This window comes from Perissodus microlepis, chromosome 13 (assembly GCF_051167445.1).
Source record: "Perissodus microlepis isolate ML-2025 ecotype Zambia chromosome 13, ASM5116744v1, whole genome shotgun sequence".
Classification (NCBI taxonomy): Eukaryota; Metazoa; Chordata; class Actinopteri; order Cichliformes; family Cichlidae; genus Perissodus; species Perissodus microlepis.
In genome coordinates, this window is record NC_140473.1 from 23,043,189 (window position 1) to 23,068,572 (window position 25,384).

Here is a 25,384-nt window from a genome sequence, read left to right on the forward strand (position 1 = left end):
TGCAGAGGCTGTGGAACATTTATGGTAATAAAAATCCACGATTGTTGATGTCAAGGCGCTCAGTATCAGTCTGTTTCCCCATTCACCAGCACTGTGGCCTACAGGACTGTTTTAGAACCTCCGAAATGGATGAAAACAGCCATGAACACAGCTATACACATATCCACCACCAGCCAAGGCCACGACTGAGGAGGAGGGGTTTGCAATTTGTAAACCATATTAAAAAAACCTACACATAGCTATAGTGACTTTAAAGCTAAGCTAGTAAATGGATAAATACTAGACAATCTTTAACATCTCAACCCTCCATCCCTCCATCCCATGTGGGCTGAAGACTGGTTTAATGGTGAATTGTGTTTGTGCAACAACTCCTCATCCCCAGCCTTGACCCTGTGACATAAACATTTAGCACAAAGCAATTCAAGAGCTCAAGTACTGGACAGTTTGGAAAACAAACCCACGGTATCCTGGTTTAGTCAGTCAGGATCACTTGCATGATCTCCACCAACCCTGGACCCAACTTTTAGAAGATGCAGCCCCTTCAGTGACATATGGGATTATGCAGAATTTAAAGTATTACAAGTAACGGCAGCGAGACGACAGTCCCAGGTTGTAAACTCTTATGGGGACTGGTCCAGTTGCTGGGAAGGCAGTCTGGGCTCTATAAGAATCAAATATATAGATATATATATAAAAAAATAACACAAATGCATTCTTGCAGATTAAAATAAAAATACTGATGCTGTTATGTTTGTATGGTAAATGTCGTATACTGTACATAAATGATGGAAGCCTTTTATAAAGCTTTAAACTGAGGATTTTGACTGTTGCCATCTTCTGTTTTTAAACTGGAGAGTGTGAGGGCTGGCTCTGACAAGAAAAGGCAAGCTAAGGTAGGATAAGTTTATCTTCCCTCATCGTTCTTTTTGACATTATTTGGGACTAAATTTAGCAAAAAGGTCTTATTTGTTTTAATGTAATCCCACTGACATTCAGACAAGCATGACAAAATTACAACAATAAAATACCAAATCTTTTTTTTAATATGTTCAATAAGACTAAAAGCTAGCAATAAAGACTGGAAATATCTTGTTAAAGAAAACAAACAGTATCAAATGACATTTTGAATTTATAGAGAAAGTTAATTACTGGAAACATTCTTAAGTCTTCAAAACGCCTATTTGTGCTAGATTTTGTTACTTAGATGTTTTGGTTTACAGTCTTATGCTAGGCTTAAGACATGATAGGCATGATATTTATTTCTTTCCCACTAATGCAATGGACCATTTCTGATCATTTTAGGGTTTTTTTTTTTTAATTCAAGTAGCCAGATCAAACTATCAGGAGACAAAGTTTTTGTATTAATTAGAAATGAAGTACACATTAAGTGCACATTTCTTTGTTGTGTGTTATGCTGCCATCGTTTCCATTTAACCAACCTGAGACAAACATCGTACAAACTCTTGTATGTTGTATAAATGACTCGATCCCACAAACACAGGGGCTGCATCCTCTTGCAAAAATATGGCTTGTTTTTCATTTGTCAACTCAGGCTGCTGTTTTACCCAGAAGCCCCCATCATTTACCATTCAGAAATTGAAGAGCAATTTGTGAAAGGTCATCTTTTGATGTAGAGGCAATAACCTCCACTTCAAAGGCAAAGCATCAACAAAGCTCTGGTGACATAGTTGAACACACAAAGGAGTCAGGAGGATGTGGTTGAGCAGAACTTGATTGAAGTGTCTGCTGTTGTACTGGAAAATGAAAGTCATTTGTCTACCTGTCAGGCACCGGGTAAATATATGAAGGTGTGTCCACGGAGGTATGGGTAAAACACAAGCCAGCAGAGACAAACTCAAAGGGGCAAGCCAGTCATTTAATTTTAAAGTCATCAAATTCACCGCCAAGATCACAGTTTGTGTTCGAAACGGAAGCAGAGAGGCAGACAATGATCGATGAGACAGAGGACAAGGAAAAGGTTTTACTTAACATGGGAAGCAACAAAAAGATTATGAGGGGATAGAACTAAACGATAAGAAGATGGGAAACAATGAAATGATGCTATTAAAAGCAAAGAAACCAAATAGAGATGAGGTACCATTGGTGCTGAAGATGACATGCTGCTGTCTTTGGTGCTGCTGCTGCTTACTACACTGTTTTTACTGTTGCTTCCCTGCGACTGGGGCAAAGAAACACAACACAGTGACTCCCACTCCTCCCACTAAACCATGAACCAAGCTATGGGAGTCATAGGTGGAATAAAGGAATGGCGCCATTACACGGACTATACGCTGCACAGTCAGGGCAAGAGCTGTATGTGCAGATGTTAAACTTAATTTATTTATCTGCACCTTCCTATCTTTGCATTTTAAAGAGCAGGTGCAATCATCAGTATTTCTGCTCTGCATGTAGTTTTAACGTTTCTTTTCATGATCAAGAACTCATAGATACAAAGTAACCAAAACAAAATCTTTTTATGCCTTTAATAAAATTGTGAATTGTTAACAGAAAAGTGCATTTTAACAATAAGCATATATTAAGGGCGAATGACTTATTTTCTTCCCCAGCACTTAAAAAAATGTGAATCATTTGCTGACATAGAAAGAGAAATCAGTCTGTATCTAAAGCGAGCTCAGCAGTCCAGGTCTGTGCATGCAGTGAAAGGCCTTGGGTAGCAGGTTTTTCTCTATTGTGTGAACGCATGCAACAGATATGTGGTTTAAGCCGTTTTTCCCCTTCATTAGCTCACGCAAAGATAACAGTAAAGCCTATTTTACACACAAAACTACTTAAAGGATGATCTTGAACAGATCCTATTTATGGCTTTGAGTTTTAAAAAGTGAAATCTGTCTAAACCTTTTTCAAATGTTGGCTGCTAATTTAAAAAATACTCACAGCAACATTTAAATTTAAATTTTAAAGAAAACAAAATACAGCGGCCAACGATACCCCCTCAGCCTCCTAGTGGATACACATGTTGTATCAATTTGAAAATCATACATTGCCTTGTTCTCAAGTTATTACATGGCATTAAGGTCGAGGTCACAACTTTTTTAGTAAATACACCTACGGTGGGAATTTAAGCTCCTGTGTTTTTTCATTCTGGAGTTATTGCATTCAGAAACTTTGGTCTCTATGGTCCTGCCCGCCCGGCAGGATGACGATAATACAACATCAGCCTTTTACAGCTGAAGGAAGGAAGGTTTAATTTTAAAAAATATGTTCTGAATTCATATTTCTGTTTAGCTATGATATAGGTAGTACAAAATGTAATTAAAATGACATTGGCTGCACTCTTGGGGAATCTACTAATATAATTAAAGTCATGAAGTGCAATCCAAGGTAGGAGACACATTTACAATGTGTTTCTTACTTCTCTGTGGTGATTTGTGCAAGCCATAAAGAAACGTTCTGCAAAACTCGCCAAAAATTAGCTTTTGTAAGCAAAAACAAAACAAAAAACAAAACAACCAGGTAGTGTAAAAAATTATTCAGCAGGCAGAGAGGGTATGACAAAAAGATGGTGTTGATTGCATTATGGAAAATGTAGGATCTATGTGTTTAGAGAGCTTAAAAACCATAAGGACTACACGTTTGGATATTTCTGTCCTTTTAATGTCTTGCTTATGAGTTAACATAATTTTTCACTCGCTTGCTCCTAAAAGCTGTAGTAATGTTTCCGCTGGATGACTAAGATATAGGTTATGTTACAGCTGCAGACTGAGGCTGGAATGTATGATGTGAACAAGAGAACACTGTTTCAGCTGGACTCTCCTTTTGGCCTCGAGCTAACTCGAGGGAAAGGGGAATACAAATATTCCCACAGGAAAGTTGAGAGGTGTGGACGAATGGATTACGTCAGTGAAAGATTAAGGCCAAAGTGCTGGGAGTTTTTAGCTGTTTTTCTGCAACTCTCAGAAGAGCAAATTACCCCAGTGTGACTTTAAACAGTATTTTTGGCAGTCTCTGAGGCCTACTAGGAACAACTTCTAACAGAATAACTAATGTGCAATGCTGACACCATCAACAAGGCAGATTACAGATTTGACATCTTTTACTGCATTTCAGGGCTGGAGGAGAAACATTTCTCATGAATAAGAAACATTTAACTTTCAAGAAGTTCAAATATAAAAAATATACTTCCATGACATGATCTGCAATCATGACAGCATTGTGGAGCCACTTTGTTTGGACCTAACTGATCAAGGTCATGAGCCGACATGTAGCCTTGTTCCTCTTTCTAAAAAAACCCCCATATCTGTTAACTTGGTGAATCTGAGCACTTCAGTGCTATTAAAACAACTTGAGCAGAATTTGGAATAGAAAAGCACAGAAACACAAACATGAGGTCCTTTTAAGATTATTCCCCCCCAAGCCTCCTCAAAAAGGCTCTTTACCAGAATCAAAATATTCAGAACAGCATGTTATTAATGTCTGAAAATGCTAATTAGGCCTCAAACCGAGATATTTCTTAGTGCAACCTGAAATCTTGAACCTCAGTTTCCATCTACAAAAATAAACAAAACTGTGTAGTACTTTTATTTTAATAAAGTTTTATATTCTTTTGAAATTGTGACGTCTTTTGGGAGATATGCGAACCTACCACTAATAAATGTACACTATTAACTAGTTTTGTATCACTTTTACTTTGGAAAAAAATGTAGTGAGGGGAAAAATGTAACCATCCAAACAGATCAACAGAAAAATAAGAAAACAATCTTTTTACTTGATTATTTTATATTCAGAATTTAGAAGCTCACACTTTCTCTAGCTCATATCGGAGAAATTATCTGCAGGTGACAAAGACAGCTGTTTTATTTACGGTAAAAAGGGGAAAGAAGAATTCACTTAAATGAAACATAATGAGGATACGATAAACATGCAACAACTGAAAAAAAAAGAAAAATGGTGGTATCTTGAGATTAGCAGGGATTCAGTTGTCCCACGGTGATGGTCAGATATGAAGCGAAAATGCAGATCCATGGGTCAATGAGTCGCACATCAGAAGGGGGTAACTGGATAGTGAAGCGCGTGTGTGTGTATTATTTCTTTAAATGGTTTTGGTGGCGCTTCCAGAGGAAGGGAATGCAGGGATGTTGTATGAATTTGGAAAAATCCAACAAAAATTGCCATAAACGACCCCTAAAGCATCTCTGCACAAAAGGGAAAAAAATGAAACGGAGAGGGTAAAGGGAGAGCTGGAGGGGCAAAGACTCGCAAAGAAGACGGACAAAAAAAAGGTAAAAAATAAAAAAAATGAACAAAAACGACAGAGCCGATCTCACCATCAAACAAACACTTGAGCTGGACTTCCTTTTCTGACAGACAGCAATGGAAAAGAGGAGGGAAAAAAATAAGGATTCATCGGGAACTAATCAAAAAAGACAAAAAAGTGAAGCTGCCAGATTGATCCCAGAAAGATAATAAAAAAACAAAACAGCTGCACAAGCTTACACAGGAATAAAGATGAGATAAAGGGATTCAGAAAAATCTGAATCAGCTGCAAATAAAAAGGGGGGTTAAAAAATAGAAAAAATATTGGAAATTATTTTATTGGTGTTCAATAACTGGTTGTGCATTTTCTAATGTTTAAGGGTTTAGTTACTGTTTAAGTTACTGTATGTAATGGGAGTTTTGTTTTGCCCTTGGTGAGTACGGCAGTTCATTGCATGCACTGACGCTGACTGTTGATCAAAACAAAAATCGCTGTGAGTCAAAGAAAAGCGGCTGGTTAAAAACACCATTTTAAAAGCTTTTTAATCTTTAGGTAAGCTCGTTAGATCTACTTTAATCTCAATGTGAGTTAACTGATTTCTTATGGACATAATCAAGTACCTAGTTCATTTCTAAAATAAATCCTATCCCCTAAGTCACAAAAATCTTTAAAATACATTAAACAGACTTTAGAAAAAAGACCATGTAGCACCAGAGCACAGAGGTGATCTAATTGATCTTGTTCCATCATATCACAGTTAAAAATGGTCTCAGACAGTAATTAGGGGGACAGACCAAAAAGGAGATAAAAGATAAGGAGAGTAAGTTAAGTACATAAGTCACATCAAGAAAACCCTCATGGGTCAGAGAGCTTACCTTCACACCGTCCGACTTTTTGTTTAGTAAGGTTTTACACGCTGAAAGAAAGTGAGAAAAGATGATGAGGACGCAGTTTAAGGGGGACAGCTGTCCAATCAACAGAAGAGCTGAAATCACTCAGTCAGCACGACAAAAGACGGCCTAAGAGTTTATCAGGTTTGACAAAACTGACTTCACATTGATATTTCTAACAGCAGAGCTGTTGTATGATGGACGATCCCATCAAAAAGTTTACTTTATGAACCACTGTGGATAAACAGGGAATTAAAGAGACTTCAGTAGTGATGATACAGACAAAGCAAAATGATAACGTGAAAATCAAAAACATAACTTGTTGGCAAAATTGAAATCATTGTATAAAAACAGACACATCGACGTAGCCCCATTCATAATTATTTTTCATTATAATGTACACTACAGTGACTATGCAGACTGTTTTGCCCAGTAACGTGCAAGTTCCGCATTTTATTTCCACTGCATTTTTACAGCTTTTACACCAAGATTGTAAAAATTATTTAGTTAAAAAATTAAATGTCAGTAATTCACAACTATTGCATGGAGAATCCAAATTCTAAAACAGTAAAATCATTAAAAAATTAATACAGGGAAACGATTAAAAAATTCAAAAAAGGTGATTCTGATTGTGAGAGCAGGTCAGCATTACGAGTTCCTAGTAAAACCACATGTTAATTTTCTGAGCTTTAAAGCTCATTTTAAATTTGGTTTCATTTGTTTATGGTACTGTGTGGATTTCTGGCTCAACCATAATTTTGGGTCCAATAATCCTCTAAACTGTCAAAATGTTAAACAATAAACACTTTTTGTTCACTTTCCACAATGATAACATCAGTTTCAGCTCAGTTCATAACACTTCTAATATTTCATATATCCTGCTCTGGTGTTTGATTTTAGGGGGCAAATGAGAATTAATACATGAATAAGCTTATGAATGAGTAAAAGAGCTATTTTTTTTTTTATCTTTACCTTGTTTTTTGTTGAAACAAGGAAAATATACTTTTATGTTTAATGTCAATTACAGAACTGCTGATAATTTATTTAACCTCCTAGGACCTGGCGTCCACATATGTGGACATCACATTAGACCAAAATACACAATTTTGCTCTACAGGGGCCTGATATCCACTTACGAGGACATTATACTAATACTGTTCTATCGAAAGTTTAAACGAATATCCTCATATGTGGCTCTCATTTTTCTTAGAAACAAAAATCAGGTTAAAAAAAAAATAAAATCTGGTAATTCTTTGTTTTTACATTCATTGGGTCCCAATATGCCCAAATATCAAAGAGAAATTAAAAATGCATGTCGTGAAAGAGTTCAGGTCTTAGGAGGTTATTAAGATTGCTTTGGCCACGTCAAACGCCACCTTCATCCTTATAATGTAGTTTATGTTAGGAGGCATGTATGTGAACCTGAAAACCTGACCAGACAGTTTTAACAACACACAAATGACACCACTCCACCTGACAAAAAGGAAATGTAATAAAACACATGCATTAACACACAAACACTGACTAAAAATAAACATTTTACCAACAATCATTTGTATTTGAGCCATGTTCCAATGATTCACCCTTACCTTCCATTCAAAAAGAAGGAAGGATGGCAATGAAAAAGGTAAGAGAACAGTAATGTATTTAATATCTGCATCTTAACATCTGAACTGAAAGATGACAACTGCAGGCAACACCTGTCAGGCTGTTACTGCGCGTTAAAAGGCATTCTTTAATCATTTTCACAGAGGTGATGGTTCATGCAGTCATCAAAATGTCTGGCATGCAACATCAACTTCAAAGTCTTCCTCATAAAAGGAGCCGAGTGGTGCATTCTCAGCAGAAACCTTTAACTTCAGGATGTCATCTGTACAAATTCAAGTCTGATTTCTTCACTGTAACACTGTATGTGACAACACTGCATTTTGTTAAGTGAAGAAATTTGACAGTTGGAATTGAGCAAAAAAGGGAAAGTCATTAACATTTTATTGGCAAAGCATCCTCTTGTTAATCAGACTGTTTTTTCCTGTATGACCAGCCTTTAAAGGGGACCCATTACACTTTTCCTTATTTTCTGTTACTTACATAATGTTGCAAGGGTTCTTATGAAACGTGGCACATCACTTGTATCATCAGCGAATGTACAAGTGAGCTCTAAGCACTCAGTTTTAAATTTGGTTTTGTATGATCTCAAAGAGTGTGGATATTCCTATTACAGTAATGTCTACTTTTGAATATAGCAGCCCCGCCTACCTGCTGTTCAAACTCCTGTTTGTGAGGTGCAGCCAATCAGAGGAAAGCAGTGTTAAAGCTGCTAGCTTCAGTCAAATGATGAACTAAGTGTCCTCTGTATAAGATTAAGGAACTTTAAACTATGAATTCCAAAAATAAAAATATACAGCTGAAAGAAAAGCTTAATAAGTCCTCTTTAAGCAAGCAGCCAGCGCTGTCATATGACCCACACGTGTTAAAGGTTCAGTATGCTTCAAACAAACTAATTAGTTTGAGCATGCCTGAAAACAAAGCTGTCCTGAATCATCACCCTCGGAGGTAGAGCTAAAGGTTTGCCACTGGAGAACAAGATGTAATCTCTTAAGTAATGTAAAGGTTTATTGGGAGTTAAGGGAGATTTTAACTAAATGAAAAATCATTAGCTGCAAATGTGATCTGTCTTAGTTAAAAAATATCAGTAATGTGAAACCACAAACCAAAGCCATCCATGTGCTGATACCCCACTAAGCGATATCGCTGTGTTTGTGTTAATATATATCTGCATAATGATGACCTGATAACGGCATAAGCACTTTGTTTGAAGCAAACTGTTTTTTTCCCTTTTTAGTTGTATTTGCTCAAACAAAAACAAGAGCAGGCAGGAGAGAGGAGACAAAGAAAATAGTTAACACAGGACACTTTGCATTCTGTTTATCCAGCTTCCCATGCAGGTTGGCAAACTGCACTGTACGCTCATAAACATGCTTGGCTGGCTGTTGGCGCCAGAGCCATGCCAAGGGAAGGTTGCAGCGAGCACAGGCAGGCATCGACTGGGCATCAGTACTGTGGATCCAGATCAATTTGAAGAAGGCAAAGCTGCAAGAGTTCCGAGTTAAATACTGGAATTTCTGTTCATATTGGTAATATAAATGGCGATGCAGCAGAGAAAAACAACCTGTGATATTTGTGCTAATGCAAAGATGTATAACCTGAGCTTTGCTTGGTGACAGCTGGGGTAGTTGGAAGAAGGTCAGAGGGTCATGCTGGGTGTCATTTAAATGGCTGTTGTGTTCGACACAGGAAAATAAATATCCAGTCCTTGAGAGGAGGTCTGTTTATTAGACCATTAGGAAGCCCAGGAGTACTGAAAGGTCAGTAGCTGAGCTTCATCTGTGGCTTTTATTTATATGTTTGTATGTGACTGTAAGATGCCCCAGTGCAGTGATGACCACATAAACGTGATCCATCAGTGTGCAGGCAGCAGGTGGTTGTGGTGGTGGGGGGAGGGGAGGGTTCAAGCAGCCCAGGCCACATGCCAAAAACCTCAGCACGAAGCTGGCAGTGCCCGACTCCAACACCCCCTCTAGCAAACGTACCTTCCTGAGCCATTGCGGCCGTGCTGGTGGTAGCGGCAGGACTGGTGTGCTGCCGTCCCACTATTAGACAAAGAGGAATTCAGTGCGCTACTGGGAGAGAGCCCCACTAAACCATGAAAGTCTCCTTCTTCTTTTTTCTTTAATAACTTTTTGTGCTTCCAAGAGACCTGCTTAGTGTTTTTGACATTTTAATTTAATCAATAAAATTATGTAATACCAAACTCCATTTTTATTAGGATGAAGTGAAGCAACAGATGGGAAAATCTTGTCAGAAATAAAATGTCTGAGCCCCAACTTACTGATGTAACTTCTTTGTTAACAAGCCTAGGCTTACGAACAAAGCATTTCAGAGGTCTGGCTGGTCTGCTTACTTCAGTCTGGATCAGTCTTAGCCTTTACAAAGTATATGGACATAATCCAATGGAGCTGCTTTGCTTACATGAAGGCATATAAACACAGGGCCGATAGCATTAGTGCATTAGCTTGCTAGTCCATTGTCCAGCCCGCAAATAGGTTGTTCAATCAAAAGTGCACTGTGATCAAACTGCTTATGAGGATGAAATCCAAGCCAAACCCCTGAAGTGCAAAATCAAATCCAATCGGTGTGGCTAAGGGAAGAAGATGGTAGACTGGCGATACAGTAGCAGAACAACAGTGACATGTATCACTTGGCTTCTATGAGAGATAGGATCCAGAAAGAAGTGCGCTCCTACTGAGTGTTGACAATTTTAAACTAACTACAAAAGCTCACCTGAAAAGTTCCTGGACACGAGCATCGTAGTGAGGATAGCTCCCTAGAGTCAAGGCAAATAATATACAAGATTATAAGCATAAGCTAGTTAGTTATGTGTATGTGTATGTTTAACTGTGTTCGTGCTTACTTTAAGCTTCCTTCTGGCATTGAACTTGCGCAGACATTCCACAGTCTCTTGACGGTGCATCATGGAGGCCACAGTGGATCGTTGCTTTAAGTAAAGAGGAAAGGGCAACATTAAGTATATCACTGCTACACCGTCAATGCCACTTTTTAATAACTCGTCCATTTTTATACTGGTAAGACCTAAAGTTAGGGGTGCTGCCATATTGGACAGACAGGTATTCTTACGCAGGCAGATGTACCCAGTCACTGTCTGCTAGGCCTCACCGGTGCTATTCTGAACAAGACCTTTTAATTATATCTGTGCTTTTGGAATATTTTACTGTTTATCGCATAGTTATCACCTGGTAACCACCGGTTGTCAGATAAAAATGTGTGTTACCAGTTGGCAGTTGGTTGTGGGATTTAAAGAAACCGGTGGCAAAGTGAGTCACAAAGAGGGTGCTGCACTAATAATCTCCTTGTGATAGCTTTGGTCACTAGCAGATTTCCATGGTCACCCAGCAGAGGATGCCTGCTTGTCTGCAAACACCTGCCAACTATTCTGTAATGAAACTGGAAATGGGGACAGTTTCCCAACAAAGTAAAAGCCGCACCTTTTAAAACATAATAGTTTCAGCAGTAAGGCACAACATTTACTCTGAAGGCAAATGTTCTCCATTTTCAGTATGCGTAGCAATTTAAGTTTCACTACCAAGTCAGTTGTTGAGTGTTTGCGTACAAGTCGGCAACTTCCATGCAAACTACTGGTGACTTTGAAAACCCACCTGCGAGAAAAGCAATTACAAGGAGGTTTTTGATGAAGCACCCTCTTTGCCAGCAACCATTTGCCAATCAGTAGGGAAATGCACACTTTTCCTTAGCGACTGGTCTCTAGGTCTCTGTGACTGAGGCCAAACCAATCTTAGCTGGTAACTTAGCACTCCACCCTCTTGTCTAAATATAGTGAATATAGAAGAGGTGGTGGTGGTGGTCACATACACCACCTCTTCTATAGCACTGACGCTGAAACATCCATCTTCTTTATAGAGCCTGTATATGTATCGTTGACTTTAGATTGAACTCACAGATATGTGATGGGACGAGATGAAGAACTGCTTTGGAAAATGTCTTTTGAAAAGATAAAAACTCATGAACATTAAAATACAAGAGGAAGGGACCGTGACTCCAAAGGTGCATTCTGGAAAGAAACATTTAATCACCATTTTGAGGCTATGACAATAATGGCATTGTGTACAACTGCAACAATGAATTCTTTTTAATGCTCTACAGCTCTGATATGCTCCCCTGAGTAGCTTTTCATCAACAGGCAGGAGCGGCTCATGTGTATTCCAACTCCTCTGTGATACCAAACAGAATGAAAAAGCCTGCTTTGTCAGGGACTTATAAATGAAAACTTTTAGAAGTGGGAGCTGTAAGATAAGCCTACAGCTCTTACATTATCTAGGCGACTCCTTACTCAACTCCTTAACAATAAAAATGGAAATTATTGTCCTTTTGCTTTATCTGATAACAAACTACATTTATGCTGTTAAATTGTTATTGGTGTTAAAATTATGACTTATGGTCTTTTTATGAGTTCCTTAAATGTGCGTCTTGTCCAAATGTGAGACAAATAAACCCAAACTTTTATGTCTCAACCTACAAAAAGCTACAAATTCTGCTCTAGTATATAATGTAATTCTGTGCATGTTTTTAAAACTAGCCATTTGGATCAAAGATGTGCTGTTATTCTGAATAGCTGTGTTAGAAATGAAATACAATGTAAGACAGGTGTTCCTGGGCTGTGCTGATGTAAGAGTGCTTAAGAAAGAAAAACTGTGACATGATTTGTTTAAAGCTGGCAAGAAAAACTACATAAAAACCAAAGATAAAGACAAGTGTGACTTACGCAGACCCAGGGATGCTTGAGGGCCTGGTCGGCAGTGATTCTTTTGGCGGGGTTAATCGTTAACATCTGATTGATCAAATTCTTGGCCTCAGGGGTCACTGTGTCCCACTCAGGAGAAGGAAACTGAAGGAAGGCGAAGAGGAGGAAGAAACATATCACTGAAAAACTGGTAAAACAAAAACTGATGTTTCCAAACCATGATTAACTTGCTGTTGTTTAGCATTGATTAGACATTTCTATATTTAGCACGTATTTTAAATTTTAACACTGGCATTCCAGCACAACTGAGCAAGCTTTTCTTTTAATTGACTGTGATATTTAAATGACTGAACCAGATTTCCTACAGTGTTTGCTCCTGTATTTACCCAACATGTAACAGATTAGAGCTGCAAACTGTATGATCATTTAGAAGGTGCAGCTCTCTCCTCATTGTGTATGCATTCAAAGGAGGGTAAGGAAATTTTCCAGCAAAAGATATTTACAGAGGCAGGTTGAGTGAATTAAGGTTATGCAACTTGCAACTTTTAACTCTGTAGGGCAAATATCCACACCTCTCAAGACCAGGAACAAACACAAGTCATAAGCGAGGTTGTACCAATGAAAAGTAATACTCTAAATGCAGATTTACAGACAGCTCTTATCCATTAATAAATATAACTTTGTTTGTGCTAATCAAACGTGTCCATAAATTTTTACAGGCTATGAGCAGCTGATCAATGTTACCTCATAATAACATCCACGGCATGTGAGTAATTTGTGTATCTTTAATTTGTCATATTAAAACACTATCACAACACCCCCATGAACAGATTAGGTTAAATTGGCCTTTGTTTTCTCTCTGAGGATTAATTTGTCTGGACACAGTTGAAGGAGCAGCACACATGTACAAACAAACAACAGTTAGCACCAGAACATACGCACATAGACAGGAAACACAATATTGTACACAAAAGTGTTGTGCAGATACCCTGCAACAACAAACGGCACATACCTTTCCAATAAGATATACATGTACACACTCCTGTGGGGAACGGTTATTTCCCTCTTATGTCTGTATATATCATTGTAGGGTCTTTACCTTATAAACAACATACAACACCTTTAGGTGACTGTTTTTGTGATTTTAAAAAGGTTTGCTTGTTTCTCTTTAAAACATATTTGACTTCATTTGTTTTGGAACAGTCTTAATATGTGAAGTTGAGCAACGATTTGTCTGTCTTTGATGGGCAATTTCAGTGGTATAACAAAAGGGTGGAGTCAGCAGACATGTTTACTGCTAAAAGTCAAAGCAAGCTTTCAACAGACTTTTACTTCAAACATATCAGATGTCAGTTACCGATGAAAGAAAAAAGCAGAAATTCAAGGTATCTGTGTGACAGTGATGATATCCAAGAAGTGCACATTATTATAAGTTCTCGTCAGTCACTTCATATTATTGTTCATATTATGCACATTCATTAGATGTGGTTGCTTCCAATTATGTAAATTAATATGGGTAATAAATTCCTATCTCCCAGAGGACAATGACGAGAGCTGATGAATAAGCCCATTGCTCTCCCATAGTGTATCAGTTATTTTTTCTGCAGCAAGATGAAAGTTATACAATGCCAAATAGCAAGCCATTAAAAACTAAAATTAAATTTCTAAATTACTTGCATGACAGAATTTAGAGCATGTTATTTGACAACACTTGAAGTGACGGTGTCCTGCAGAGCTCATCTCGATGCTCCGGCCTTGTAGTTACGAATACACATGAATTAATTTGGAAACAGGAAATGAAGATCAGAGTATCACAATTAAAGTTTCATGACTTCAGGTCGAATTCCCTCACAGATGTCATGAAACTTAACTCTCATTTCCATAGATGCAGGTACAAAAACAATGCAATACGCCCAAAACTATGTGTTCCATTAACCAAAGCGCTTATTGAAGCTCTAGTTAATAAGGTTTTTGTAATATTCTGAATCAAATGTAAATTCTTAAACAGTAGTTTTAAAGTAAAGACCCCCTTTTGCCTTCAGAACTGCCTTAATTCTTTATGGCATAGATTCAACAAGGTGCTGGAAACAGTTTGAGAGATTTTGATCCATACTGATGTGACATTTTGTTTCAAAGTTGCTGCAGATTTGTCGGCTGCACGTCCATGACGAATGATCCCAAAGATGCTCTACTGGATTAAGATCTGTGGAGGCCATCTGAGTACAATGAACTTATTGTCGTGTTGGAAAACAGTTTGAGATGATCTTTGTGTGCATTTTTCAACTGGAAGCAGCCATCAGAAGACACTGCGGTCATAGAGGGATGGACATGGTCGGTAACAATACTCAGGAAGGTTGTGCTCAACTGATACTAAAGTGGGCTAAAGTGTGCCAAGTACATATAACCCCTTCCCCCATATCATTACACTTTCATCAGCAGCCTGAACAGTCGATACAAGGCAGAATGGCTCCATACTTTCATGTTGTTACACCAGATCCCAACATTACCATCAGAATGTTGCAGCACAAATTGAGAGTCATCACATCATGCCACACTTTTACAATCAGCCATTGGGCAATGTTGATGAGCCTTTTTCAGCTCCAGCTTCAGTCCCTCGTTCTCAGCTGACAGGAGTGGGAACCAGTGTGGTTTCCTGCTGCTGTAGCACATGTTCTTTATGGTTCAACAGGTTTTCTGTTCAGAGATGGTCTTCTGCATACTTTGGTTATAATGAGTGGTTATTTGTTACTTCCCATCAGCCTGAAGCTGCATTTCAGTCATCATGTAACATAGAACTGGTGCTCACTGGATATTTTTCTCTTTTTCAGACCGTTATCTGTAAACCACACAGATGACTGCAAAATCCCAGTAGATCAGCAGTATCTGAATAACTTACACCAGCCCATATTCTGATGTTCAGTTTGAACTTCAGCAGGTCGTCTTGACCATGTCTACACATCTGAATGAGTTGCTGCCATATGACGGGATGATTAATTACTCACTGTAACAAGCTGTTAAACAGCCGTACTTAATAAAGTTGCCAACAAGTGCATGTTACAGGGATATGCCTTACATAAAACAGTGGAGAATGAAATGGCTAATTCAGCTAGGAGCAGAGCTGAGTCTTTGACAGTAAAACCAAGAAAGAACCCCAAGTTTCTGATGCTCCAGATGGAAAATAAACTTGTTCAAAAGAAGGATTACAGTATAAGACAGAAGAAGAGGTCCCAGATCATAATTTTTTCCAAATTGGGAGATTTGATCAGATTTCAAGTATCATTTTGCACGTGGATTGGGTCAGATCCTGTAACCGCATCATCCTACAAAATTATCACACACCCTGATAATAATTGCTGTGCTATGATTTGAGCTTTTTTTTAGGAGTAAAATGATCAATTATAGAGAAATATAGAAGCAAAAAAGTACCTTTCTCTCACACAATGACCAGATCATGAAACAGTAAACGACAGATTTGTCAATGTTTTTGTATTTTGTATTTATCCCAATAAAAGTTGCTGAATCTAGCAACAAAGTAATCTGAAGTTTGATGAGAAAGTGCTATAGAAATACATATCCTACCGAATTTTTACCATACGCAGGTTGCAGGTAATTCCACCCCCAGTGTGTCTGTTTGCACAGCCTTTATTAGTGAGCGTCATTTGTTTGTCTCTGCTGACAGTGCCTCTGGCTCTTATTTACACACTCACTTATAATTTAAATACAGGTTTTACAAGCTTTATGGTCTGATTACTAAGGAACTGTAACTTGAAAAATTATACTAACAAACCTTCAGGCATCTATCTATAGTTTAGCATAGCAAAAGCATGGACGTGCATGGAAAAAGCACTAAAAAGAGAATATCAGTTTAACTCACCAAGCGGTTGACTCTTATATAAAATACAATATTTAGGCCAAGATTGTCCTGTGTATGCTGGATCTGTTTGTTTTAAATCATCTCTAATATGTCATAATTGTAAACGCTGCGTCTCCAGCCTGATGTTGCACTCTGGGAGGAGTTAAAAACTTAACTTGTGTTCACACAACTAGTATTTCAGTATATATTTACAAACTATATTCAAGTTTAGCCACCATCAAGGTTAAAAAATGTAACTCTGATGGCTCAGAATCCTGGAAACACGACACCAACAATCCAAAGCAGACACAGGGAGTCATAGGGATTTGTCCCTCCCTAGGAAATGTAAACATTACAAAGTCTTGTGTCGTTTGTGTAGCTGGCTGTGTCTGCAGTACACAGAAAATAAACACACAGTCAAAGTGATATTCTCCGTCCACTGACAATGCCATGCTGGAATTCAGTTCTGCACAGTGCAATCATTATTCTGCATCATAACTGTCTGCACATATGACAATACAGTTCAAAAGGAGAGGGTGGTTAATACAAGAATGTGAGTACTTACATCATAAGCACCGGCCTTAATTTGTTGGTAGAGTTTGTGTTGGTCCTCATCCCAGAATGGAGGGTAGCCCACCAGCAAGATATACAGGATCACACCTGACACACACAAATGTAAAAAATACTGTACATACACAGTTAAAAAGAAAAAAATGTTTATTTGGGCTTATAGCAGAGTTAAGGGCATTTATCACTTAAAATGATGTGGGCTGCTGTTTATGAATCTGGCTGGTTGTGTTTCGGCCGAATATATCAAATATTTAACTAAAACTTACTGCAGGGAAAAGACTGTTACAGGAACGTTTCATGAAGTTGTTGCTTAAAGATTGCAAAGTCACATGAGTTGTGAAAGACATGGTAATGCTGTAGTGAACCCATATCTAACAAAAATGGTGAAAACGGGTCTGCTAGGAAACGACTGTGCCTACAGTCTGAAAACTTTAGGACTGACCACATGCCCATATGTCCACTGGCTTGCCATATGGGTCCTTTCTCAACACCTCTGGGGACAGATACCCCGGAGTTCCTGCAAAACCTGCAAATATAGAAAAATACAAGCATGTTATACTTATATACAGTACACAGTGTGACTTCTGATTACTACTACTACATTATGACAGGTTTCATACGTCTTTCTGTGCTTTGTGCCAGCGCTGTGTTTTAAACAAATTAGCGAGCTGAGATGATCTAAACATTCACAGTCTTCATCTCTTTGTGCTACTTACTCCAGCAGAACTGTGCATAAGTCTTGAGCTTCTTCTAATTTCTTTATATTTTCCTTCCAAGAAGACCATCTTTCTTGTATTTTTTTAAAGTGGACTTGAGCAATAGCTATCCAAGTTCTTCTTTGGAGATCGTCTTCTTTTTCAGTACATTCTTTGCATTAAAGCAGCGGTTTCCAACCTTTTTTGCGCCACGGACCGGTTTATGCCCGACAATATTTTCACGGACCGGCCTTTAAGGTGTCGCGGATAAATACAACAAAATAAAACTAGTACTGGTACCGAAAAAAGAAGATTTATTCATAACACACGTGAAAAGACCGAGGAAAATCGAGTTAACGATTAAAACGATAACAAAATAACGCTAAAAACCCTGAAAACCATACATTTCACACCTGAGCCTCAACTCTCGCAGCCTGCTACCACACGACTCACGGACCGGTACTGGTCCGAGGCCCGGGGGTTGGGGACCGCTGCATTAAAGCATTCCCAAATAGTGACAGTGGAAGGCTATGAGTCATTGATTGGCCTTCCCAAAATTATCCAAACAGCGTGAGATCATCTTGACAGAGAGAATGGAACAAATGGCAGCCAACAGCCAAAGAAGGGCTTTGCATGTCCTTCAAGAAGCCTGGACTGAAAAAGGTAAATAACTTACAAGAAAGCGTGCGTAAGAGATTTCAGACTATGTTGAAGAATAAGGGTGGTAATGCAAAGTTTGTTAGAATTTTGTAAACTTTGTTTTGGCATTAAATACTGTATTTCCATGTATGTTTACACATTTCAATAAGTTCCAATTTTCCCAGCAAATGATAAAGATATGAGGGCTGCCCTAAGACTTTTGCACAGCACTGTATATCACTTTAAGCCTATCCTGTTTGCTGCAGTTTTAAATGTAAACCTAAAATTTATGATGCCACATGAACATGAACAACACATCATTTGAAATGCTACAGATTACGTTTAATAAATGATCTTTCTTACCAAACCACGCCTGCTGGTCCCCTTGAACCTCAATAGCGAGGCCAAAATCTGCAAGCTTCACCGCCGCTCCCTTCATCTTACTGGCCAGGAGCAAATTTTCTGGCTGTAATACAGAGACACAAATAATTCTTCAGAATGAAGAATACCTTTACCCTAGTGACTGATTTTATTATTATTATTTTTGTCAGACAGACAAATGTCAAGTTGGAAAAGAAGTTATAAACTGTAATTATTATTAAATAAAGGACAAACAAATCCTCACCTTTGGTAACCTTTGATAAATTATTTCTATTCCCCAATAGAATAAAAATAATGAATATAATAGCAGATTGGTACACTTGTACTTGAACAAACTTGTTTTATGTGATAAACATACACTTGATTAGAGGCAACAGAGATGAGCATGTGCATGACTTAGAGAAATGTCCTTTCTGTCTGGATGACTGAATGGGCCGCAGGACCATTATGACATCTACAGTAGTAATGAGCCATGATGCTGTCAAGTTGGCTACAATGGTTTTCCCCAAAGCAAAGACCTTTTCAATCAGCTGTCACAGGATTTAACACAGCATTCTTACTCAGTCCCTCTGATGACACCATCGTGCAAAAGGTCAAGACTTGGCAAGAATAAGGATGCATCAAGTGTGTTTTAACTCATTTCCTCTTTTGCCTCTTTCCCTTATGTCACAGCTTTTTTTAAAAATAGATTAATCATGTTACTTGATTATGAGTAGCAGTGTTTTATTTCAACTTGTTTCAGGTTTTTCATTCTCAACACCTGGTAAACATAATTTACAGGTTGTCTCTGTCCAAGTGGCAGTATCTACCTTTAGCCCTCTCAGACTTTAACTGGCACCAGCTTAGAGCAGTAGCTCTGCATTACTTAAAGTTAAAATACCCTCATTACTCTTGCACTGGGCCTTGATGGAGCACATTAGTTCATCCTGTGTTTGAAAAAAAAAAAAAAAACATTTAAACATATCATTTCCTTCTTTTAAATCAACTTTATTCTGATGGCTGCACCTTATAATCAGATCGTAGATCAGCAGGCCTGTGTGGCTTCTTACAGTTAGATGTTTAACCTGCATAGCCAAAAGTCTAATTGAGATTAAAATCTATTTTTCAAGAGAGACCTGGCCAATATTAAGGATAGTCCATGTCTTAAACAGAGCATTTAGAGGATTCTGTAGCCTGAAATTATGACTCACAGGGGTTACTTTCACATATACTGACCCCATTATTCTAAATAATAATTATGTTTAATATTAGGGCTGTGCGATATGACCAAAATCTCTTATCCCTATATATGAATTCTATCGTCCGATAACGATATAAATCACAAAAATGTAACATTTTCTGTAAATTCTGTGAATCTCGGGCAGCTCGTCTTGCGGGAAGTGTTTCCAGCTGCGCGTCATGTACCTGGAGTCGAGTGTTTTAACCGATGCATGAAACTATACATTTTTAGACATAAGTTGTAAAGGCCGCCGTTTTCTTTGTGAGTATTTATTACACAGCGTGCTGCGGGGAAAAGCCTGTTCTAACGTTTGAGTCTAAGGTTTATTTTTTAGCACCTGGCGGCTCTTTTTTTACTTCTCATCCGTAAATAATCTGCTCTTTCACGTGATTCAGTTTATTTTGAAATGTCTCAACAGGATCTTGAGCTTTATTGTGAAAGGATTATGTGGAACATAAACAAGCGGACACGCGATCGTGTTACCGTCGTTGTTGCTAACCACAATGCATAAAAACAGGCGCTTGTCTGTCTGTAGTGTGGTTATATTAAATATAAGAGAAAGAGAGAACTTTAAGAAATTAATATAGCCACTACAGTGACCATCAGAACGATGAAAAAAATATTGCCGTAAACAGTTTATTTTGCGACACCACGAAACAAACGATAGCGTAAAATGAAACGATAGACGTTTTTATATCGTCATCCGAAATATATCGTTATATTGAACAGCCCTAGCTGGATGTCTACCCAAACAACAAGTTTTTGGTTTTACTTTTCTCTTAAAATGCACTTTTTGAAATCAAATAAACAAAAGCATGGGTGTACATAAATATGTCTCATCAGATGAATACAGTAGCCCTAATATATATTTGAAAATGAACTGATCCCGCTTAAGCAACATTGCATGCTTGATCATGTTACTAATACTGCTCTAAGTAAAGTATGAGGAATATCATCTTAACTGAAGACATGGTTCTTTCTGCCATGTCACTTCACTTCATCCTGTTAGCAATTTCTGGTTTCATGTTTCTGACATTTTAGAGTTACACCTTAATTCTCCATAGCAGCTATTCAGAATCAGAGGGGTAAACAAAGTGCCCTAAAGTCTCACATTAGGCTGGTGCAGAGTGTAGTTAGTTAGAATGCAATGGAAACTGCAACGTCACATCCAGCCAGCATTCTGATCTCAACCACGTGTGAAACAAGTCCGTACAGTCTAACCTTGTTCTTCAGAAACCTGATTCATCATTTCAAGTTAAAACCACAGTTAAAATTGTCCAGGTAAAGCTTTCCCCAATTTTCCTAATTACTTCTCCAATTCAGGGTTGGATGGAGCTGGAAGCCTATCCCCACTCACACTGGGCAAAAACGTGGGGTCAACACCGCAAAGGCTGCAAGTGAGTCATAGTGACATGTACAACTGCACCCTCAAACACACACATACATGCCTTTTGACTGTGGCGGAAAGTTGTACCCACGCAGGTGCAGAGAGAACATGCAAACTCCACGTGGAAACGCCTCAGAACCTTCTTGCTTTGAGGCAACAGCAGTAGCCACTGCACCACGATGCCACTGCTAAAAGCTTAACCTCCCAGATGTAGCAATGCCTGTGATCAGATCCAGATAGTGTCAACTTAATCCCAGGTGTTACTGGGGTCTAATGGTGAGCCTGAGCAGGGTAAATGGTGCGGCTCTGCACTCAAGACTACAAGTCCCAAGTGTCAGGCCTGACGTGACTATGTTTGTGTGTGTGTCTGTGTTAAGGGCAGAAGTCTTTGTAGTTGTTAGCAGTCCTCAGTGCCTCATAACTGGACAGATGGATGGATGGGTGGATGTCAGAAGCTTGTACCAGCAGTCGCTGGGCTCTTAGTCCGTTTCTTCTCATCTGTCAGTCTATCCCTCCCTGTGTAGTTTTCCACCCCTCCCCTCCTGCTACCCCCACCCCACAACCCACCCAACAGGGCAGAGCTGAAATAATGGGAAAAAGAGACCAAAAAGAGGGCAAGTAAAAGCAACAGAAGAACAGAGGGACAGACAGATAGAGATAGATAAATGGGAGGTGGCATAATCAGTCCCTACGCTGGTGCTGCAGCAACCGGGTGACCTCACCCTATAGTTACCATGACAACCCAGCCTGCCACCAGCTGACAGCACTCAACTCTTTCTCTCGAATTCTTGTTTTCCCTTGAGCGAGTGGCCCTTCCAGGATGACAGAGAGGCGAAAAATATGACATGCGTCTGCGAGTGAGGTCACACCTCTCCGTGGCACACTTCAATGCCATTATTGGTATTTTTATGGCTCGAATGCAGGTACTGCATTCAGCAGCTCTATCCCCTGGATGCTCTTGTGGGTAAAAAATGAAACAAAAATAAACAAAATCAGAGTATTTCCTATGTGATGAAATCAGGGATTGTAATGCTTTTAAGACCCTCTTCATTGAAAAACAAATGCATAGACAGATAAAATACTTTAGCAAGTTGGAGATGGCAAATGTGTTGTAAAAAGTTACTTGTTTGTGCATTAAGCAAATGCAGAGTGACACTGGAGTTTTTGATTCTGGTATTCACTCTGCGTTGTTAAATACATGACTACATTAGTCACTAAGATAGTGCATAGCAATTAGTCACTGATAGTGTAAAGATTACCAGATCAGTAGTTTGACAGCTGCTAAAAAATATATCTATATATTTATAATAACAATGTGTCAAATCAAAGTGAAACTGTGTCACTATGAAAGGGTCCCTTTAATCGTGATGAACACATTTTTAGTTGCCACAGTGTCTGGTTCTCTCTCTCACCTTAGCTACACTTGTTCTGCACAACCAACCCGGATAAAAGAGACACAATAAGAAACTTGCTGATAGAAAATGTGTGACAGTGTGTGATAGTAGAGACCAAAACCGAGCTAAGAGATAGTGAATAATAGCCTTACACTCATCAACACTAAAATAACTCTGGATGAGTCATCGTGCTGCTCTGTAATCACTGGCAGGTGGAAAATAACAATTATTTACTAATAAATTCACTACATCAGTATGCAAGTTACACGCTTTAGCCCTAATGGCAAAAATCTCGACTTCTACAGGTTCACGGTTGGCTAAAAATAATTTTTAAGCACTCTGCCAGACCGTTCCAGTATTTTCCCTGACTCCGTTTTTTCCAGCTCATCATTTAAGCAACTATGATGATAATGCACTTACTGTAAATTGCTTTGGGCAAATTCATGCCAAATGCATATAATGTGATATATAATGAAGTCAGTACTATATAAAATATCCAAGACTTCAAGTTTTGATAGTGTTTATTCTATTAAACAGACATATTTCAATTAGTTATTTGCAAATTCAGCCTGATATGTTTAGGATTTTAGACATTAAAGAATGGGTTTATAATAGCTGCCCCACCAGCAGGTCATCGGAGTGTATAATTGTATGCTAGTGTACCATTTGAGAAGACTATAATAGTGCAGCATGAAAGCAGTTATGAAACATGAAAAGGGAGTTGTACATTAACAACTAATCTAATACATTGCTGTCCATAGCCCTCATCATCTATCATCATTATCATCTTTCTAAACCTCTTCCCTCTCCAAGTGCATTTGATACTGACATCCACTGGCAAGCTAAAAAAAATAAATAAATAAAATAAAACTAAAAAATCAATGAGAAGTAACACAAGTCCATTTACACCACTCGCATAAAAAACGATTGTGCATCGTCCAATTATATTCGTCTATTTACCCTCAGAGTAATGGCTTAATTTTACACTGTCACATAAAAGTAGACAGACAGTTAAGTAACCTTAAAAGTTTAGGGCTCTGAACTTAGTACTGGTACAATTATCCAGGTGTTTAGATCTCAGATTAGTCTTGTCTTTATTTAATATTATTGTATTAACGTTAAAATTAATGAAATTTGAAAGCGCACAGCTGCAGAGTGGTTTTGGTTTCTGCCAGGGGTGCACAGACTTGCTGCAAGGGAAATCGTCACTGGCCGTCATCTCACCCACCGACCCGCTATTAATAGCAGCTGGTTTGCTTTCGTCACTCCTCAGCAGTGCAGGAGGGAGAGGGGGAGGAGGGCAGAGAGCAATAGAGAGGAAGGAGGGAGACGGATAAAAGGGAGGAGGGGTGTAGGCAGAGGATTGGGAATGCAGAAGAAAGCCGGTGAGCATAAGGATGACGCTCATCCCTTAAGTTGGTCTAAACGTCACTACGTGACGTCTGTGCGTGTGTGTGTGTGCAAGAGCGCTCAGACATGATGTGAATTTCCACACGTCTTTAATCTTCATTTACAACAAAGTGCTAGTCACTATTCAAGTGATTTATATAGTGTACAAGGTACTTCGATATTCACCAGAGGTGTGTGATCACTTACCTTGAGGTCCCTGTGGACAATATCGTGCTGGTGGATGTGGCTGACGCTCTCCAGGATCTGATTAATGCAGTGGCTGGAAGAGACAGAGAAGGATGAGGAGCACAAGACAGACACATTCGTCAATCCACAGGAGATCACAAATGCAGACTGAAGCAGAAGTTTTAAAAAAGAAGAAGAAGAAACTAGTTTTTAGGGTGGAATTCATATTACGTGACAGTTGAAGTACACGACGAGCATACGAGTAAAGACAGAAATGTCACAAAAAAGCTAAAAAAAGAGGATATGGTTGAACAGGTTTCTGTTGTTCACATTGTATAGTGTCACAGTATTAAAGTAAATTGGTAGACAGCTCTTCCACTGGGCACATAACAAAATTACAAAGCGCTTCAAGCTTTGCCATTATTATATGCAACCAAAAACACCCAGAGCCTTGACGTAACCCTGCATTAAGAGCCAGGTTATGGCCTCAGTCATCCCAAGTGGCCCATGGATGACACGGTGAAAAAGAAAGCAGGGTACAGAAAATACAGGGACCCATTTCCAGACACTCTTTCTAAAGAGACACTGCAACCTGTTACAGAGAACGGAGGGCTACAAAGAGGAATACAATGCTCTGCTCTCCCACTGCTTCCTTAGTTCTGCTCAGCTGGCCAATCACAAAGTGGCTACAAATGTCAGATCATTAGTGGCTGTGGGTCCGTGGCAACAGACACCCACAATGCAACACAGGAAGGGTGTAGGGGTGTGTGTGTGTGTGTGTGCGAGTGTTTCAGATGCTAAACTGGCATTCACATCCCCTTCACACCAGCAGTGTAGAGGTGAGAAAAGAGCTGCTCTCTAGTTATGGTTGCTGTGTGACTTCTTCAGCAAGAGAAACACTATCAATGTCTTGAAGGAGACCCTTTCAGAAAATGTGCCCGTAAATCACATTTACCTCGCCCTTGCAGGAGAATTTTGTCTAACTTTTTTTTGGCTGATTGACTAAATCCTTGCAACCAGGGTCTTTTTCACCAAATTTGCAACATTCTAGTGGTTGATGGGCAACACAAAATCATTTCCTGTTGCTCATTTTGACACTGAGGCTGTAGTCTCAGTCATATGCCGCAAGGCTGAATGCAGTAGTTTGATTCTGACCAGTGGCTTTTTGCTGCATGTCTTCCTCTTTCTCCCTGCCTTCCGGTCTCTCTTTTCTGTGCTATCTAACAAAG

The 25,384-nt window shown here is 38.9% G+C and overlaps 1 protein-coding gene across 31 annotated transcripts in view; it reads right to left on the minus strand.

Annotated features, from left to right (window-relative positions):
* Positions 1 to 25,384, minus strand: part of camk2g2 (calcium/calmodulin-dependent protein kinase (CaM kinase) II gamma 2) — an 80,762-nt gene that overhangs the window by 10,592 nt on the left and 44,786 nt on the right. For 7 of the 31 annotated variants that reach the window (XM_084948266.1, XM_084948236.1, XM_084948235.1 and 4 more), the window contains exons 6-15: positions 24,177 to 24,249; positions 18,563 to 18,665; positions 17,308 to 17,391; positions 16,861 to 16,955; positions 12,464 to 12,586; positions 10,577 to 10,660; positions 10,447 to 10,489; positions 9,696 to 9,755; positions 6,091 to 6,131; positions 2,099 to 2,179 (exon numbers count right to left, since the gene is read on the minus strand). In XM_084948266.1, the coding sequence (XP_084804392.1) occupies positions 2,099 to 2,179; positions 6,091 to 6,131; positions 9,696 to 9,755; positions 10,447 to 10,489; positions 10,577 to 10,660; positions 12,464 to 12,586; positions 16,861 to 16,955; positions 17,308 to 17,391; positions 18,563 to 18,665; positions 24,177 to 24,249 (787 nt within the window). Of the gene's footprint in view, positions 1 to 2,098; positions 2,180 to 5,285; positions 5,319 to 6,090; positions 6,132 to 9,695; positions 9,756 to 10,446; positions 10,490 to 10,576; positions 10,661 to 12,463; positions 12,587 to 16,860; positions 16,956 to 17,307; positions 17,392 to 18,562; positions 18,666 to 24,176; positions 24,250 to 25,384 lie in introns of all 31 variants that reach the window. The other 24 variants (XM_084948237.1, XM_084948240.1, XM_084948258.1 and 21 more) reach the window with 5 other exon arrangements.